The 18,321-nt window shown below is 47.2% G+C and overlaps 1 protein-coding gene across 1 annotated transcript in view; it reads right to left on the bottom strand.

Annotated features, from left to right (window-relative positions):
• The window catches only part of Slit3 (slit guidance ligand 3), a 600,224-nt gene that overhangs the window by 98,285 nt on the left and 483,618 nt on the right, over nucleotides 1-18,321 (bottom strand). The window contains exons 11-12 of the mRNA XM_031352736.1: nucleotides 12,745-12,816; nucleotides 8,339-8,410 (exon numbers count right to left, since the gene is read on the bottom strand). Coding sequence (XP_031208596.1) covers nucleotides 8,339-8,410; nucleotides 12,745-12,816 — 144 coding nt within the window. The remainder of the gene's footprint in view (nucleotides 1-8,338; nucleotides 8,411-12,744; nucleotides 12,817-18,321) is intronic.

Below are 18,321 nucleotides of genomic sequence, written 5' to 3'. Positions count from 1 at the left end.
ATGCCTTGTTCATGAACCCCACAGCAATACTTGGTACTGGGAAGTATTTGAGTTAGACAAAGAAGATGGCTCTGGAGACAGAGAAGGATCAACTCTGCCTTGCCTGGAGACTATTGACCCTGCATGGGTCTTGGCAATACTCCTTGCCCACCAGGTCCAGCTTGGCTTCCTTTGCTTATCTGGGTGCGTCTCTGTCTCCTATTGCTCCTGGATCTCTCAGCACAGGATGTTCTTTCAAAGGGGTGAAATATCACAACAACCCAGGCTGGCAGAATTACTAAGAAACAGAGCTCAGGGTGCAGAGCTCATGAAGCAGGGGGCAAAAGAAGACAGAGAAGGGCATAGTCTCCTGGACACTCATCCTCTTCCAGCTGCTTGGCTCCCCCAGGCGTGGTGAGGAGGTGTTGTGAGAGATAAAATTAAGCTGCTTATGGAGAATTAGTCACTGAGGAGAGCCTCTGAGCCACAGCATCAGCAAGATCTAGCAGCCTGTCTCTGCTCTTTCTCTTTGGGGGGAAAAAGATTGGCAGCTACTCAACTCAGTCTGGCTTCCATAAAAGGAGCTCTGAGCTATCTGGTCCATGGGCAAGAGATGAGGGCATTCAAAAAACACCAAAAGATGGAGCCAGAAGAACTATCAGCTCAGGATCCCTTATCTGAAATGCTTGGGACCAGAAGTATTTGGAATTTCAGACTGTGGAATATTTGTGTGTGTATAAGGGAAAGACCTTAGGGAGGGATCCAAATCTACATTCATTTACATTTCATAGTACACCTTCTATACAACACCTGGAGGACATTTTCTACAGCGGCTTTTGCATGCTGCTGTTTTGACTATGATCTGTCACGTGAGGTTAAGTGTGGAATGCTCCACCTGTGGTATCATATGGACGCTCAAAAAGATGGAGTTATGGCTTAGAAGTTATGGCTTTTTGGATTAGGGATGCTCACACTGCATCTGCACTGAACTTTAGCAATCAGAGGATGGCCATGGACCTTCTCTTGTTGGCTAGGCAGGTTGATTCTCTTTCTTTGGAGTAAAGACCTCTAACAATGTTTGGTCTGATTTGCTTTATCCTCCTCTGAGGAGCAGTGATGTAAATATGGGTAGAAACAACATCAAAAAGGCTGGGTCGTTGGTGGAGGCCACACCCACGCACCAAATATTTCCCACATAAGCGCATCATGATCACCTTCATTTTTACAATGAGGAAACTGAGGGCCAGAATGATGACAGACTTGGTCAAGCTACCTCAGCCCGTGTGATTTCAAAGCCTATCTCCTATACACTCCCTAATATATACATGCACTTTCTTCTGTGTTCCTCATCTCCAGTGCATACCTGGTTCTGCTAGTCTTCACATGTACAGGGTATACTTCGGTAGACAGATGTCTGGTTGGGTCTAGACAACTCTGCTTGTCTCTTGAGAGTTGAGAGGTGTCTCAGCTTGGGATGTTCACCACACTGTAACTGATTCAAGTTTCTTTATCTTGTAGTGCTGGTGAGGGAGATGGGGCACATGGCCCCTGGCTCTCCTCACTCTGAAGCTTTACTGCACTCTGAGACGAGCAGGAGACCACACCTGGGATGTTCACATGCCTCATCCCAGAGGCCTCTTTCACAGCTGAAAACTCTGACCCTTCAACTGTGCACAAGTATCTCCAGAGAAGACTCAACTCTCTTTCAGGGCTCCCAGACCAGTGCACCCAAGGAAACTCAAGAGTCATGTGACTACCAAGAGGTTGATGAAGCCATGTGAGAAGTAACGTGAGGGGCTAATCCACGCTAAGCATTTATAAGACACCTTACAAATAACTAAACCTCAATAACCCTACATAGTAAATGCTATCTCTACCTGCCAGACGACACTGGGAGATGCAAAGACATAAACTAACTTTGAGTAGTGGTCCCTGACCTCTGAATGGTAGGCTAGTCTAACTATTCTGCAGCTTTGAAACCCACCCCCTCATAAAGGGAAGGGGTGAATCACCTAAAGTTAATGAGGCGGTAGAGGTGGATGCTTCCCCATCAAACTTAGTGATGATTTGGCAACAATATAACACCAGGAGAGCCATGTTTTCCCATTGGAGGAATGGAAGGAGAAGAGCACATCAGCTAGTGTGTGTGTATATTTGCACGCGTTAGCTGAGACTTGCTACCACCTCCCGCCTCCGCCGGCCCGTTGGAGCATTTTGGATTTCCGCACATGTTTTATGTCAAGGGGTATTAGCACACATCCCATCAACTACCTAACGTAACAATGCTGCTGGGAGCTAATCCTTTCCAGAAGCAGCTGCCTACAGGAGAAGCAGGGTAGGGAGAAACGAAGCCAGAGCTAGGTGGGGAAGGAACTATTCTGAGTCTGGTATGGAACTGGTTCTTATGACTCATGCCCTGCTAGGGGATGAGTCTGGCCTATCAGAAAAGGCTCAGGCACTCTCTCACGGCTAGTAGCAGCTTGCAGCCTCATTTGTTCAGGGTTCAAGTGGTGTGGGGGAGGTGGACTATGGGTATAGATGAGCCCATTGAGATCTGTAAGTAAGAGCACAGTCTCTTTCCAAAGGCTACTCACGCCTCACTGACGGCCACCACCCTTGCCCAACCCCATCCTCCTAGGCCTTTGCTGCAGGATTTGGACAAGACAAACATCTGGAATTGGGTTCAGTGATAAATTGCATTGAAATCACCTTTGGCAACTCCAGCCATCCACATGTTGATTTAGAGGTCTAGAGCTATCATTCTGGGCGGTATTTATATTCTCTACACCTGTTCAAAGGTCTGTGGGAAAAGGTGGTTACATTACTCTTCCTCTCTACAGAGTGTTTGCTGAAGATGCCAAGAGCAGATTCCCGATGCCAGAGAATGCAAGGTCTTCTCAGAAAACCAGTGTCAAGAAAGAGTGCAGCGGGCTTTCCAAGAGAAGGGGTGAATCTCTTCCAGGGACTATCCCTGGGAGACACGGGGGATGTACTTAGCCAGAATAGCAGCACTGGGAACTTTCTTTCCTGAACTTGCAAGTCAGTTTCTGTTTGACAAACCCGAGCATGCAGCGGCTCCACGGGAGGAGAAAGATGGCACCAAGAGCCTCTGGCATGACCTTTTCTTTGGCTCCTTCAGGGGAGAACACTTTTTAAAGGAAGTGTTATAAAGGCTCTTTGCCATTAAAAGTGTTCTATGAATCTCTAGAGAGGTACTTGCTATTACACATGGGCATAAACTATTAGTACTGAGATCAATTAAGGGAGCTATTATAGACCCCTGACTAAGCTGGGGGATCTCCAGGCATCTATCTCTCATTAATATGCCCGTCTTCTTTTTTATTTTTTATAGAATTAACCCTCTGCCATCCTAAATTTCTTTATCCACTAAGTGTAACGGGACTAATCTCTTTTCATGCCTCCCTCCCATATGAAATATGGGGAATGAATTTTGACCTTCAGCAACTTGCTGACGCCAGATTGAAGACGACATGACTGATTTCTAGTGCCACAGTGCAGAGGCTCTCTGGCCACGGCCAGGCTCTTACTGGAGTTTGTGAATGGATGCTCGGATCCACATTATGCCAATCACCCATAGGAGGGCACAGGAGGAACCTTCCAACAACCAAAGTGGTAAAGGTGACACTTTCCTTCTCTCCTGATAATGGCTATGCTGTTGTCACAGGCCTAGGGTTGTCATGGTGACTCCAGATGGAACGGAAACAAAAGCATGCGGCATACAGCATCGCCATCCGGTGGCCTGTCTGAGAAACATTCCTATCTATCCACTCCAGTGACACAGTGACACAGTGACACGAGAGGGCTCTAGGAACAGGGGTCAGGTAGGGTTTTTCTAAGAGATCAGAGGAGAGCTGAGACCCAGAGCCTAGAGAGGGACAGCTATGACCTATCTGTCAGGCAACAGTGACCTTGCCTATTTTAGTGCTACTCGGTGCCCCACCCCCAACTATTGGGTGGTCACTTCCCCGATTGCCACCTGGTGACTAATCAAGCCTTCAAGAAGACAGAACCATTTACATGGAACATTCTAGGACTTAGGACTTTTCTTAGGAAATGCCAGATTCACAAGAAAGGGGAGAATTCTTCCCTTAAAAATGTACTGCTGAATTGGAACTCTTTCTGTCGCAGGAGAGGACTCGTTCCTTCACACCCAGCTTCATTTCTGTGTCTCTGGAAACAAGAGCTCCTAGATTCCTGGTCCTACAACTTAGATATGAGTGATCAAGGCCAAGTTAATTAACCCTTCGTTTCCAGTTTGTAAAATGGGACTGGATCAAAATACTTCCCTTGTAGCATTGTTAAGAAGATTAAATGAGACTATGCATCTGCCATTGCTTAGCACTAGTGCCTGGCATATTAGGTGCTCAATCACTGTTAGATGCCCTGGATAGCAGCAGTATTAGAAGTGCCTGTGAAGCTGCTGGGGAGGGAATATGATCTATACGGAGTGAAGTTATGCTCACTGCTCTGTAATTGGCATGTTGCTTGGCAAACTTCAAGAGCCTCAAACGGTTCTGTCTCTCTTCCAAGAAAACTGAACAGGTGCCTGGGTTGTCTTAACTTATTCCAGGCTGAAGGCAGCCTGGTTTGGTTTAAAAATCCTCCTGGACCAGGCTGAAAAGCCTCCGTCTCCGATGGCTCCCCATTCCGGCAACTTTCCGGGGCATGCCATGAAATCAATGAGTGTTAAATGAATGCTCTCCTTTCCCCAGGGAAAGTGGTGACAGCACAGCTTGCAGCTGCCCATCAGAGAAGGAAGCGACAGCCCTAGTGACATACTGACTGCCTTTTCCTGCCTTGGAGACCACGGGCCTCTGAGTTACAGAGTGCAGGATCTCAGGGCATCCTATTCGATGGCTGCCCACACAAGATCAGATGGCTGTCACCTCCTATGTCCCGAGAGCTCCTGGGGGTGGAGAGAAAGTAGTTAGGATTACAAGCAGGTGACACTTTCTGTTCTAACCATGGCTTCCCAGGTGTCTCCTTGTATCACCCAACTCTCTTCCTGGCAGTCTGGTTTAATAAGGAAGCTGATGGACTGTCTTATGTCCCCAACAACAGAGGCTGCTAGTAACCAACAATGAATGGATGTTTACGCGGTGAATGACTGCCGGAACAGAACCAGACCTGTTTAGGATTAATTACAGGGAGGTACCCTAGCTACTCAAAAACATCTGAAGGTAAAGATAGCAGACTTCTGGGTTTCTTAGAAACCAGGACGGAGGTTCAGTTTAAGAATGAGCTTTCCAATTTCTAACTGTGCAATGAGGGCTTATCATAGAAACCGTCAGCAAAGGAAAGACAGGCATTATTTGTCAGAGAAGGCATGGCGGGACTGCAGTACCAACTGTGTGTGTGTGTGTGTGTGTGTGTGTGTGCGTGTGTGTGTCCCTGAGGTTCGTTTGATATGAGACCTTGTAAGTTCAGCTTAAGGATGCAATTCTTGGGAGGATCCAGAGGACATACCAAGTTCAGGTTCAACTCCAGGGACTGCTGAAGCTTGCCTGTATAAACCCATTTGGTGCAGTCTCTGAGGATGCCTAGGATTCTGTACTATTGGTGTTGATCATCCGTCCAGAGAACCTTGGCAAGCAAATTGCCAAAGTGGGATGGCTGAGTACATCCTAAACTGGGCATAACTGGAAGGATAGCAGCTAAGTCTAGAGCAGTCAGGAAGGGAGGGAGGGGCAGACTAGCCAAGAACAAACATCCACTTGGTCCCTGTTAGTGTCACAACAAGTGCCAGAGAAGAAAATAGCCAGGACCTCTAGGCATGGAAGGGACATTTCCACTTAGAGACTGACCAATCAATCATTCAGGAGAGAGGGAGGAGGGGCAGAGGAGACAACACTTCCATGGTCTGCCTCTGAGTCAAAGGAGATGAAATTACCCAGTCAACCAGGGTATTCTAATCAGAGCCTTCTTATCAGACAATCTCCAACCAAATGAGGAGAAATCCAATCTACAGCCCACTGAACCCTAAATTTGATCTAATGGGGACCTGCTTTCCAACTGCTCAACAGCAGGTCAGAACCAGAGATGATGGACTCCAGCCCCGCCTGCGGGTTCCTTCTGGAAAGCGAGCCAGCCTGAGTTGTGTCAACTCCTGGTCTCCACAGAGGGAGAAGCACTGTCTTTACCCCCTAGCTAGTCAGTTCCATCTGCTCAAAGTGATGCTGTTCAGCTGGCTCTGCCTCCACAGCCGGGGGGGAGGGGGGCTCATAACCTCCCAACTGCTGTCAGCTTATAGCAGAGACATATTTCCTTTGTTTAAAAACATGCCGTTCTAGAATCTTTGATACACACCATTCACAATGCTGGCCCTTTGATGTCCAGCCCACTTTCCTTAGTGTAAATGGGCATGACATTGTTCTTCTAATGCATATCATTCAAGGTCATTCACACCAGCCTGGCTGGACACAGTTCCCCTAAATCCACCTCCAGGCAGATGCTATTGTTATTTTTCTCCTGGGGATTAATGGCTACAGTTAACCAGCCTCCTGGTAGCAGTTATAACTTAGTTTCTCTGCTAGGAGCAAAGAACACCATCTGTGAAACACAGAGATCCTTGCAGAGCTCTGGCATGGCATTCTACAAAACAGCCTTAAAGAGCCAGGAAGGGCTGGGACCTCTGAACACAGATCTGCCCTCCTACAGCCAGACAGAATGAGAGGGAAGCAGAGGAAGGGCCAGGAAGATGCAGGGAACAGACAGAAGTTTCTCTCTCTCTCTCTCTCTCTCTCTCTCTCTCTCTCTCTCTCTCTCTCTCTCTCTCTCCTTCCCTCCCTCCCTCCCTCTCTCTCTCTCTCTCTCTCTCATTCTTAGCTTTGCCAAACTAGTCTGATGGTTACTTGCTGGATCTGCAGCCCAGAAACTTGATAGACAGTTCATTCCAGCATGATTCACACTGTTTTATATCCTGGGACAATCTGTCCAGGGACACAGGAGTTTAGGGTGTGAAGGTATTAAGATGTGGAGAGCCAGAGGAAGACTTACTTCTTTCTAAAGTGTCCTTGTAAGCCAAAACCACGTGTTTCCCACCTACCGCTTAGTGCCTTTGGTCCCATGTCTCCTACCCTTTCGGAGATCTGGCTGGACCACTTGGTCCAATATATTTTGGCTCCTCCTAATGGTACAAGGGAGGCAGAGGGCTGAAATCTCATTTTTACTGGAAAGTGGAGGTGATATATCTTTCTTCCTTCCTTCCTCATGGACCAAATGTAGTGAGCTTGAACTCCCACTCATGACTCTTTTGCTTCAGCGTAAGCCCTGGAATTAAAGGTGCATACCTCCTTGTCTGGCTTGGAGGTGATTTTTTTTTTAAAGACATTTACATGCAAATCTGTTTGTACTGCAGCGATGAAATCCTGTCATTCACTATTCAGAGAGCCAGGCCCCTCCATCTGACCCTGGAGAATCTACTCTTTCCACACTTACTTGCTGTGTGAAGCAGGATAAACTCACTTACCTCTCTGACAGCTGGCATTCTCCAATGCTCATAGGGAACTCAAGGCCAATTCTTGATAACAACAGGAATTATGATGTTCATAGAGTAGATATTACTCATTTGCATACACACACACACATGCACACGCACACACGTGCAGGCACACACACAAAACCACAGCATATGAGTACAGATGATGTACCAGCTCCCTAGTCAGAAACCACAGAGTGATGATCCTCACTCATCAAAAAAAAAATCTTCTAAAGTAAGCTAAGTTCCTTTCTTTATTTCTCCATATCAGAGTTCAATTATCTTCTTCAAACATTTAATGACCAGAATGAAATAAATGCAAATAAATAAGCCCAGAACTTAAAACTTCCTTTAAAGGAAATAAACGTTTCCCCCTCATCTTATCTTGCCAGAGAGTCACACTACAGATTGCTTACGCTCAGCTCATCTCCAATGGCGCTTCCCCACCCGCACCCTTCTTAAGGTCACGTGCCTGCTATAGGCAGCTAGCTATTTCAGCTTTCAGAGTAGAGTTTGCCTTGGGAAGTTTAGTTCCCTAAACTCTTACAACTCTGTAAGGTATTTCCTCTTGCAGGATTCGATTTCTTTCTTCCTCTCAAGTCATGAGCCATCCATGACTCATCCATGGGGCCAGGGTTCTGGACTGTATCATCCAGCTTATGTGCAGCAACCTTGGTGTTCTGTGCCAACTCTGCCTCTCTGGCCACAGAATGCCTTGGAGAGGTGAGACAGAAGGCACAGAAGCTTCGGTGTCTGTATGATAGCTACAAAGTCCAAAGAGTTCTCCAGAGCATGGTGTGACACTTCCAGCCTATAAAAACAGTCCCAGGAATGCAAAAAAAGTAGACAGTTCCTACTCACAGCAGCTGCAGGGACACCAGCCCATCGAACAGTCCTTTGGGAATCTCTGCGATCTTGTTCCCATAGAGTACCCTGGAAGGAAGCAGATGACGGGAATCAGCAGGATGTAGAGGGGGTCAGTTCTAGGGGCGAGATCTCAGGTCACCTGTCTTCCTGGTCTGCCACCTTCATCGTATCTTCTCATCACTGAGAAGGCAGGCAGTTCATCCTGTGCTGGGGGTGGGGGATGGGCTGTGCTGGAGGGGAGGTACAGCAGGCTCCATCCTGCTGCATCTCAGCCCAGCCCAGCCCAGCCCATCACCCCTACAAGGAAGAAGCAGTCCTTTGTGGTACCTCCTGAGCTGCGAGTGAGCAAGCATGACTCGAGCCCCACAGTAAATAAGCAGTGTGGGAGGCCAGCCCGTGTCTTCAATGGGTATTGATTAGGCTGGGGCAGCCTATAGAATGTTTCCTTTTAATAGCCCACTGCATCGTAGGAATTCCTGAGCCGAGTTTGTTTTACATCATCCATCTAGACAGCAGGGCTTTGGGCATGCGGGAGCATCTCCAGATGGCGCAGGCCTTGCTGAGTTGAGGCCTGGCTCAATGGGGAGGCTGAGGAGTTTTGCTGTCTCAGATGATGGCAGCTTCCACTCTCCATCCCTTCAGATCTAAGAAGGAAGGAACTCAGAAGGTTTTTTTTTTTTTTTCCATTTCATCTTTCAGACTCACCGTGTCCCCTACACTGCTGCTCGCTATTTCCGAGTTAATGTTTGGTGACTTGAGACGCCTGGGAAAGATCAGCACCCAGCAGGTCTCTAATCCTGGAACTGAGACTCTCTGGGTCTCTCTCTGCTTCATCTCATGACAGATTTTTTTTTCTTCTGTCTGAGGGGGGGGGGTCCAGCCTCCTCTTTGATCAGGAAACAGATATAAAGAGGGCTTGGTTCTCTTCTGTTAGAACCCCTTCTCTGGTCTAAGTCCACAGGCTACACAATTATTTAGTTCCCACTCAGATCGTGAATTTAGGCTGACAGTCATTTGAGGAAGCAAAATTTTAGGACAGAGTGGCAGAGTGAAACAGGCCTGTCTCTCCCGCCGCCGCCCACTTCCAGAAGCTACTGGGAGTGAATAGTGAGTTCTCCATCAGCCTGCGGGTGTGTTTCATTAATGCTCCAACAAATTAATGACTAAATAGAAGTCAGCATGATGGCGCGGGCTCACATTTGTAATTCATATTAATGTCCCACTGCTCACTGTGCCAAATGTAGTAATGCCACTGCCTGCTCCTCTCGATGGATGTCAGCGCTTCCAGAGTGGCAAAAGCTGCTGGGTGAAGGTGGGGATTGCCGGGTATGTGTGTGTGTGTGTGTGTGTGTGTGTGTGTGTGTGTGTGTGTGTGTGTGCTGGGAGTGCCGGGGATGCTGGGGTGCTGGGGGTGCTGGGATGCTGGGGGAACTGGGGATACTGTAGATGTTGGGGTGCTGGGGGAACTGGGATGCTGTGGATATTGCGGATGCTGGGGGGTACAGGGGGAACTGGGGATAATGTGGATGTTGGGGTGCTGAGGAAACTGGGATGCTGGGGATACTGGGGTGCTGGGGGAACTGGGGATACTGTGGATGTTGGGGTGCTGAGGGAACTGGGATGCTGAGGATATTGCGGATGCTGGGGATGCTGGAGTAGGGGTCCTTATACATGGAATGGAATATCCTCAAGCTAGTTGGGTCAGCCACCTGCCTATGCATCAGCCTCAAAGGTAATGGCCTGTTGGTGAGTGGCTTCCCACCGGAGGCCTCATCTTGAGTCTTGATTTCCTTCACAAGCCTTTCATGTTTGAGCCCAAGCAGCTCGCCCTCTGGAGACGTCTCCTAAATGTTTTAGTTAAGAATCCCAACCATCTATTTTCTCAGTTTGCTTCTCCCCAGCACTTACCGTTCTGTTACGTTACATTACTTACACATTTATTTAGGCTTAGTTTATTATTATTTTAATTTTATCATTTTATATGTATAGGTGGTTAGCCTACTTGAGTATCTGCTCACCATGTGTGCACCTGGTGCCTGCTGAGGCCTGAAGAGCATGCCGGATCCCCTGAGACCAGAATTACTGTGTTGTGAGCTGTCAGATAGGTGCTGGGAATTGAACCCTGGCCCTCTAGAAGAGTAGTCAGTGGTCTTCCCTGTGGAGGCATCTCTCCAGCCCCTTTAGGCTCAGTTTTTAGGTTCTTCCTTTAACTCTTCTGAATGTTCTGATGTTATAGGACATGCCCATGGCTGGGTCTCGAGAGTGGAGAAAGAGCGAGGCTGGGGTAAAGGCTCTCCACTCCTTTACCCTATACGCCTTTACCCCAGCTTCATGGGCCCTGAGGGCTGGTCTAGTCAGCTCCTGGTCACATCCTTACCGCCTACACCCCTGCTGCTTACTCCCTTACCCAGCAGGCATCGACTAAATGGAGAAGGGATAAACAAAAGCTCAGAGGTGCTTCCCTTAATGCTTGGGAATGCCTCCAGGCTCACTAGAGGTGTGCTAATTTCTTGTTTCGCCATTTCTTCTGCAAGACAAGAATCATCCCACTATCGTGAGAGACAGTTCCCAAATCGTGGCTAAGGGAGAGCAGACAAGGAGAATGGAAAGGTTGGGGTGGGATCCTGGTGGCAGGGGCCCTCTCTGCTCTCCTCTACTCTGTGACACTCATCACAATAAGCAGACACTAATCTCACACACCGCCCTTCTTTGATATCCCAGCCAGATGTTCCATTCGATAAATGAAACTAATTTACTCAGCAGGCAGCAGACACCAGCTGAATCAGGGACTTCCCGTCCTCGGCCTCTGCTCAGTGGGATGTGAGGCTCTGTGCATCCCGTTACCTGCATGCTCATAAACTAGACAAGCAGGCTGTGAAGAGGCAAAACACAGATAGTATGCCTGTGAGCATTCCCCCCCTTATTGTCTGGGGTGTCGGAGGGAACAAGGCACCAGATGATATAAATACATCAGTTGATGAAACTGTCACTGTTTCGGATGCTACGCTTTGGTTTACATTATTATCGAGAGGGCTCCACAGCATGGAGATCGGGAGAGAAAATCTGACCGAACACACTGGGCTCAAATCCTATCTCCCACACTCATTAGTGTGTTTTTAGATAAGTGTTTTTCATTTAAATTAAGCATGCCATCTCTTGCCCCTTCCTCCTGTGGTTCGTGCCAGTATGCAGTTTATAGGGGTGGGATGTTAGGGGCGGGTTGCTCATTGGGTGGATGTGTGGAGGCCAGAAGCTTATATCAACTACCTTTCTCTATTGCTTTTCAGTTTACTTTTGAGACAGGATCTCTCTCGGTGAACCTGGAGCTCCCAGTTTCAGCTAGGCTGAGTGACCAATGGGCTCCTGATATCCATCCCTGCCCCCATCCCCCGCCCCCCAGTGCTCTGCTTGTCTGTGGAGGCTGGAGATCCTTACTCAGGGCCTATGCTTGAGCAGCAGGTACTGTATCCCTGTCATCTATCTCCCTAGCCCTGAATCTTTTCTTTATTCACCATGTGCCCGATACAGTGTGCGGTGCCAGGGTTACAGATGGGAACAGAGACAGTTAAGGAGCTTAGATACATGGCAGCAGATTCCCACGGTCTACGTTTTTTGTGAGGATTCTCCCCGTAAGACTCCTATAAGAGTACCTGGTCACCATCAGCACTTGATAAATGCTGTCAATTATTGTCATTACTGTGATATGTCAATCATCGAGTCTGTCAGGCAAGGAAGGGATCTTCCTTCTGCCTGAGAAGACATGCAGAGAAGGCCCAAGGGACTGCCTCTTCTCCTGAGTGAGCTGCTGAGAATTGAGGCCAAGCCCCATAGCTTCTGGGAGTCTAGTGGCCCTTGGTGGGCGAGGTTTGTTTGTTTGTTTCCTATCTCAGCACTGGGCTAAAAAAGGGCTTTAAAAACTCTAGAAAGTCCAGGAGATGGGATGGGGTGGATCTTTTCTAAACAATGACCGCAAGGTTGGAAAATAGCAAGAAAATCAGAAAAAGAAAATACTGCCCTCCCTGGACAAGGCCACAGATGCTGGGGGGAGGAAGAATGGGGGGGGAGGAGAGGAGGTGAGCCATGGCCCTCATCTCAGACGCATTGCCATTCTCTCTACCCTGTCTCCCCTGAGACATCACTGTGCAGCAAGAGGCGGGAGGGGGAGTGAGGTGAGAGTCAAAGATGCATTCGAATGAGAAGCCAATAACTGGGAAAGCTGCCGGGCACTTAATCAATAAAAATAATGCATGTGAGTTGTAGAAATATTCCCCAAGATCAATTTCCCCTGAAGAAATATTTGTTTCTTTTACCAGATTGCCACAAGTGTGTAAGGCAACATAAAGCCTTGATAAACACCTCCTGAAAAATACGCACGCGCCTCCCACCCCTGCCCCACTTACAGCGACGTGAGTGATTTCAGGCCCTGGAAGGCATCTGGAGCAATGTCCGATATCTGATTCTTGCTGATGTCTCTGAAAACATTAATGGGAAAAAGTCTGAGAACATGGCTCACAGGTGTGGTAACGCTCTTCCTGAAGTATGCACCCCACAGTTCAGCCATTCAAACTGGTACAGATTAACTGATCAATCAGGAAATTTATTTACTTATAGAACAGGGGGCAGTGCCCAAAGAATACCTCTCCTACTGCCCTGGGGTAATATATACTGCCTTTGTATGTCTTCCTTAGGTGAGACTAAGAAATGCTCACCTAAGTCTTGCCTGGCACAGAAGGATATGAATATGTCAGTCACTACTGGTTAGGTGTAAAGGCACATCCAGAAGCTGTGCATTCTGGGTATGCTGATGCCTTGTGATCCCAGCACTTTGAAGGCTGAGGCAGGAGGATTGGCAGTTGGAGGTCAGCCTGGGTGACATAGTGACACCCTGTTTCAACAAAACAAAACGAACAAAACCAGACCAAACCCCAACCAACCTCCCCACAAAGCAAACAAAACCAACAAAACCAAACAATTGCAATATAAAAAAATGAACCCCAAACCAAAAGCAACCTCAAGCCAGGACTCGGTCTAGGTGTCATTATCAAGTATTTAAGAGAGCAGACAGAGCAGCATGAGCCCCGCCCAACCCAAGGCCAGGCCAGGCTTCTTTATGCATCAGTTTCTTGTCATGGACCACAGTAGTGGCTATCTTCCTGAAAGTCATTTCACTTCCCCATCATTTCTCATCCCTGACCTGCAGGAGTCTCTGAGCAAGGATGATGCATGCTCTCAACCGTGTGATACAAGCAAATCACAAGACTCTCAGAGAACGCCTTTGAGATGTGGACTTGTCACTGGCTGGGAACAAGCCTGGGGAAATGACACATCCAGAATTTAAGAGGGCTACTGTGTGTTAGAAGGGTCTTCCAAACACAGCATACCTGATGGCTAGCCTGGCCTCCAAGGGGCAGGTGCAGTGGCTAGCCTGGCCTTGAAGGCACTAGTCAGTGGCTTAGCTTGGTCTCAAAGTTGCAGGTGCAATAGCTAGTCTGGTCTGGCAGGTGCAGGGAGCCCTCTGCTGTATACTTTCAGCATCCCAGTGAGAGCCGGTCCACATGTTCCTGCTGATGGCCCTGTGGAGGGGGATTGCTTTTCCTCAGAGTTATTAGCTCAGGGCTGGCCTTTGGGTCCCCTGTCACTGGCAGGAGAGATGCACCAAATTTCCTGCGACAAGAAACCTCTCCAGTTCCTTTCACACAACAAAACAAATCAATGGGTCCTTGCTTTTGTGTGGGAGAAGGAGGGCTAAGGGCTTCACAGGCCAATAAGGAGGAGACAAGTGGAAACTGAGAAAAAAAGCACATCTGAGAAGATTGGTAAATGATGGCCTCTGAGGTGGCCAGACACCCAGCTGCCCAGCCTCTTAAACAACCACATAAGGAGCAGCTTTGTCCTGACTCCTTCCTATGCCTAGGGAAAAGCCAAGCTCCCTTCTCTCCTGCTTCCAAGGCCTGTAAGCTGAAAGCCATTTCCCAGGTTAAGAATCCTTCTGCACAGCTGTCTGGTTTATCCCTTTAGCTGATGAGATCGCCTCAAACAAATCCAGATTGCACTGGCAAACTCGTCAGCTTACACTGGGCTTTTCTTCAGTGCTCTAATTTTCTGTAAGGGTCTTAACAAGTAGATACCCTGGATTATCCTAATCTTGCTCACCCTCAGCGTGGTTCCCTAGTGAAGAATTTCAAAACAATACACAGGGTCTGCTCACATGAGAGAGGAGGCCCATTTTGACTCTTTCCCTCTTGTGGGATATCCATTCCTGGTGCTCAGACCTCTAGCAGATGGGAAGTCCCTCGGCCACTGGGAAAGATCTCAGCTTTGGCTGTGTGGGGGACAGACTGGAGTTTTAGTTCACAATTAGAACTTTGGGGCTCAAACCTCTTTGGGTGATAACATGAGGTGAGGTATGTTCTGGTTTGGAAGTGATGGATGATGGGAACCAGAAAAGTGATAGTTTGGTAGGATAGACACTGCACCCACAGGGCTTTTCCCCCTAGTTTTTATTGTATACATTTATGTATTTGTAATGTTTTGAACTATGTGCTCACTGTGGGATGGCTAAATCAAGCTATTGGGCACATTCAAAACCGAGGAAGTCACCTATTATGACTCCTGAGGACACTTAAAAAGCTACCCCAGTGGACAACACATTGTTAATAACTATAGCCATCATGGTATAGGATACATCTTTTGAGCATCTTCCTCTTGCCCAACTGAGATCCTGTACCGTTGGACCGATGTCTCCGGTACTAGTATTCCATCTCCACCCTGGCCCTTAGAGAGTCATCCTACTCATTGCTTCTCTGAGGTGGAAGTTTAGATTCATGGATATGACGGTTAATCTCCACCACCAACCTGACTGGATCTGGACACACCTCCGGTTGAGTCTGTGAAGGTCTTTCAAGAGAGGATGAACTTCGAAAGGGAGGTGGACCTTGACTGGGTGGCACCACTCAATAAGCTGGGGTCCCTGGCTGAATAAAGGAGGAAAGGAGAAAGCCAGCCAAGGGCTAGCATTCATCATCCTCTGCTTCACGACTACTGACTCAAATGGCCATCTTACGCCCCTACTTCCATGTCTTTCCCACCATGATGGGCTATATCCCTTTTAGTTTAAAAAGAAATATGTGTATGGGTGTTTTGTTTGCATCTACGTCTGCGCACCACATATTTGCGGAGGACAGAAGAGGATGTCAGAGTCCCTGCAACTATAGTTGCAGATGGTTCCTGGTCACATGGGTGCTGGGATTCTAACCCAGGTCCTCCGGAAGAGAAGCCAGTGTTCGTAACTGCTGAAGTATCTCTCCAGTACCTGCATCCTTTCAAACTGGGAAGCAGAATGAATTTCCTCTGTCCTTAAGAACAGTAAGGTACGTGATGTATACGTGAGCCTATGTGGGACTTACAGAAAGTCAGTCTGCAGGAAGAAACAACCACCCTGGGAGGTTAAGGACCCCAGGCTGCTAAGGAGCTGGCATATGCATTTGGGTAAAGAGTGGATAACTCTTATTTTCAGATGTTTAATTTAGCTCAAGGCTGTTCCCAATGTCACTGTGCTGGACACAGAGCAGTCAGTTTTGCCTGAAGTTCAAACCCCAGGGTCTGATTTGTCAATCTAGAAGTTAGGGGCACCAGAAAAACATAAATTTGTATATTTATTAAATCTGTAAGAAATGTGCATGCAAGAGATCCCCAGGTCATACTACAAATGTTTCAGAATCTAGTCAGAGATACACTCAGTCCCATGGAGCTATGACTAAGAGAAAAAGGCTTTTCCAGGCTGGAAATGAGAAGGAAAATTCCAATACATATAAGGGATAGGATGGAGTAAGATACAAGGAAATCTTACAACCTGTGCATCCAAATGAAAGAACTTTTTTATTTTTGAGACATAGTTTGACTATGCTTTCAGGTTGGCCTCAAGTTCACCATCCACATGTTTCAACCTCCTGAGGTGGGACCATAGGCCTGTGCCACCACATTTGGCTTCAGAGAACTAGTGAAGCACAGCTTTAGCAGAACAGTGAGAATTGCCCTCAGGTGTGAGCTGTCAGCAAATTAACTCTATAAAACCTGGAAAAGCGTCTCCAGTACCCCATCTCTACAATGATAGGAGTTTTTCCTGGGCAGTGCTTATTTTGGTATTGTGATGATTATTATGATTATTGTGACGGATAGGAGTGGAGCTAGTGATTCATGGATAATTCTATTTTTTAAAGGGAGACCAGGATGGGTTCAGTCATGAACTCTGTGTGTGTATGTGTGTGTGTGTGTATATAGATTTCCCCCTGTTAAATATTAAGTATAAACTGTTCCTGGTCACCTAGGAGGAAGTCATTACTAGGGTCTGAAATCAGTTCTCATCTGACTCAACTGAACCCACATCATTAAACAACAGTCCATATTTTTGAAGCTCTATTGGTCAAGAAAGTTTAACCGGATTCTTGCCCCTCCTACCATCCCTTTGAGGGGATCATAATAAACATCAGTAGCATCAGAAGTGATCAAAAATTAAATTCACTTTCCAGGTCATGACTGATAAGGTCTTATGAATTTTGAATGTGCCGATCGTGGCAACTCCAAGAGCATGGAGGAAGGACAGTAAAACACAGCCAAGCTCTAAATTACCTGGACTTCACAAAAAAAAAAAAAAAATTAGAACAGTAGCTTAAATCATGCAGGAGAGGAGCTATAGGTTGAGGGCAGTAACTGAACTTGTCATTTTTCACCAAAATTACTATCTGGCTGCATAATCAAGCTGGGCTTTAAAAATGAATTTGGGGGGTGCATGGAGAGTGAACTGGAGAAGCAGGGATACCAAGAGATTAATGACCCGAGATTTTAAATATTAAGGCCTATATTTATATAGCTCCTCCAGAAAGGATGCCACCAAGGCGAGAGAAGGAGCCTGTGCTTTGAGCTGGCTCACTGTGCTGCTTTCTACTTTTGGAATTACACTGAGAGAAAATCTTGTATGCTTTGGCTTTGCAGGGAGATTGGAAGTTGGCTTCCTGAGATCTGAGGGTAAGCCTCCTGATGCTACTGTCTTGTGGATATATTTGTTTTGAACAGGAAAGGAATCAGGAGACCCCGTTGACACAAACCCCTCTCTCCCAGTCCAGGGAACTCAGCAAACAGGCCTTGCACACAAGGTGAGACAGGATAGAGTTCCTGCACGTTTCTCAGTCTCTGGGGAATGAGGACAGCAGACTGTGTACTGGGGGAGGCTAATGGCTCCAAACATGGAGAAAGGAAAAGAGATCTCCCTCTAGAATTTGTAAGCTTTGTGACAGGTCATTTCCCGAATCCAATTTGCTTCCTTTCAAATACTTCCGGGCTGAGTAACTCACAGAGAAGGTTCACAGTCATCATGTGACTAATCTAATCATGTGATTCCCCATGGCAGGGAAGATGCAGGCTACCATGGTAGGGCTACCATGGTAGGGAGCAGATAGCATGCTGGCATCGCAGTCAGGGGTGTGGTTTTGGGGGTGCTGGTTTTGACCATAGGTCAACTCAGATGACAATGATTTTAAACCATATGCCCATATGTCGGGCACAACCTCCAGGACTAGCGTATGTCACTTAGAAGGGAAAGCCTTTACTGTGGTCTCAAGTGCTCATGTGACCCAGCCTTTACCTGTCCCCCCTAACAATCCTTGCTCCTAACGCTCCCTTGATTACTTCCTCCTCGTTGGCTATGAACTACCATGCTCAATTTCCTTGCCTTTCATTTGCCCTTACTGTTGCCTAAGACAGCTTATCAGTCTAATAAGTAATAACGTCTAATACTTATTTCCTTATTATCTGTGCTCTCCCAACAGAAGCAGAGCCTGCATGAAGGTAGCTTCCATTTTTTGTTGATGGCTCTATCTAAATTCTAGCATATAGCAACCATTCATTTAAGTATTAATTATAGAGTGTATGCACGGTTGTAGGGATGTTGGTGATGGTGGTATGGGAGGATGTGAAGCCAC

The sequence above is a fragment of the Mastomys coucha genome, unplaced genomic scaffold (genome assembly GCF_008632895.1).
Source record: "Mastomys coucha isolate ucsf_1 unplaced genomic scaffold, UCSF_Mcou_1 pScaffold5, whole genome shotgun sequence".
Taxonomy (NCBI): domain Eukaryota; kingdom Metazoa; phylum Chordata; class Mammalia; order Rodentia; family Muridae; genus Mastomys; species Mastomys coucha.
The sequence above is the reverse complement of the archived record's forward strand: the minus strand, read 5'-3'. Positions and strand labels throughout refer to the sequence as shown.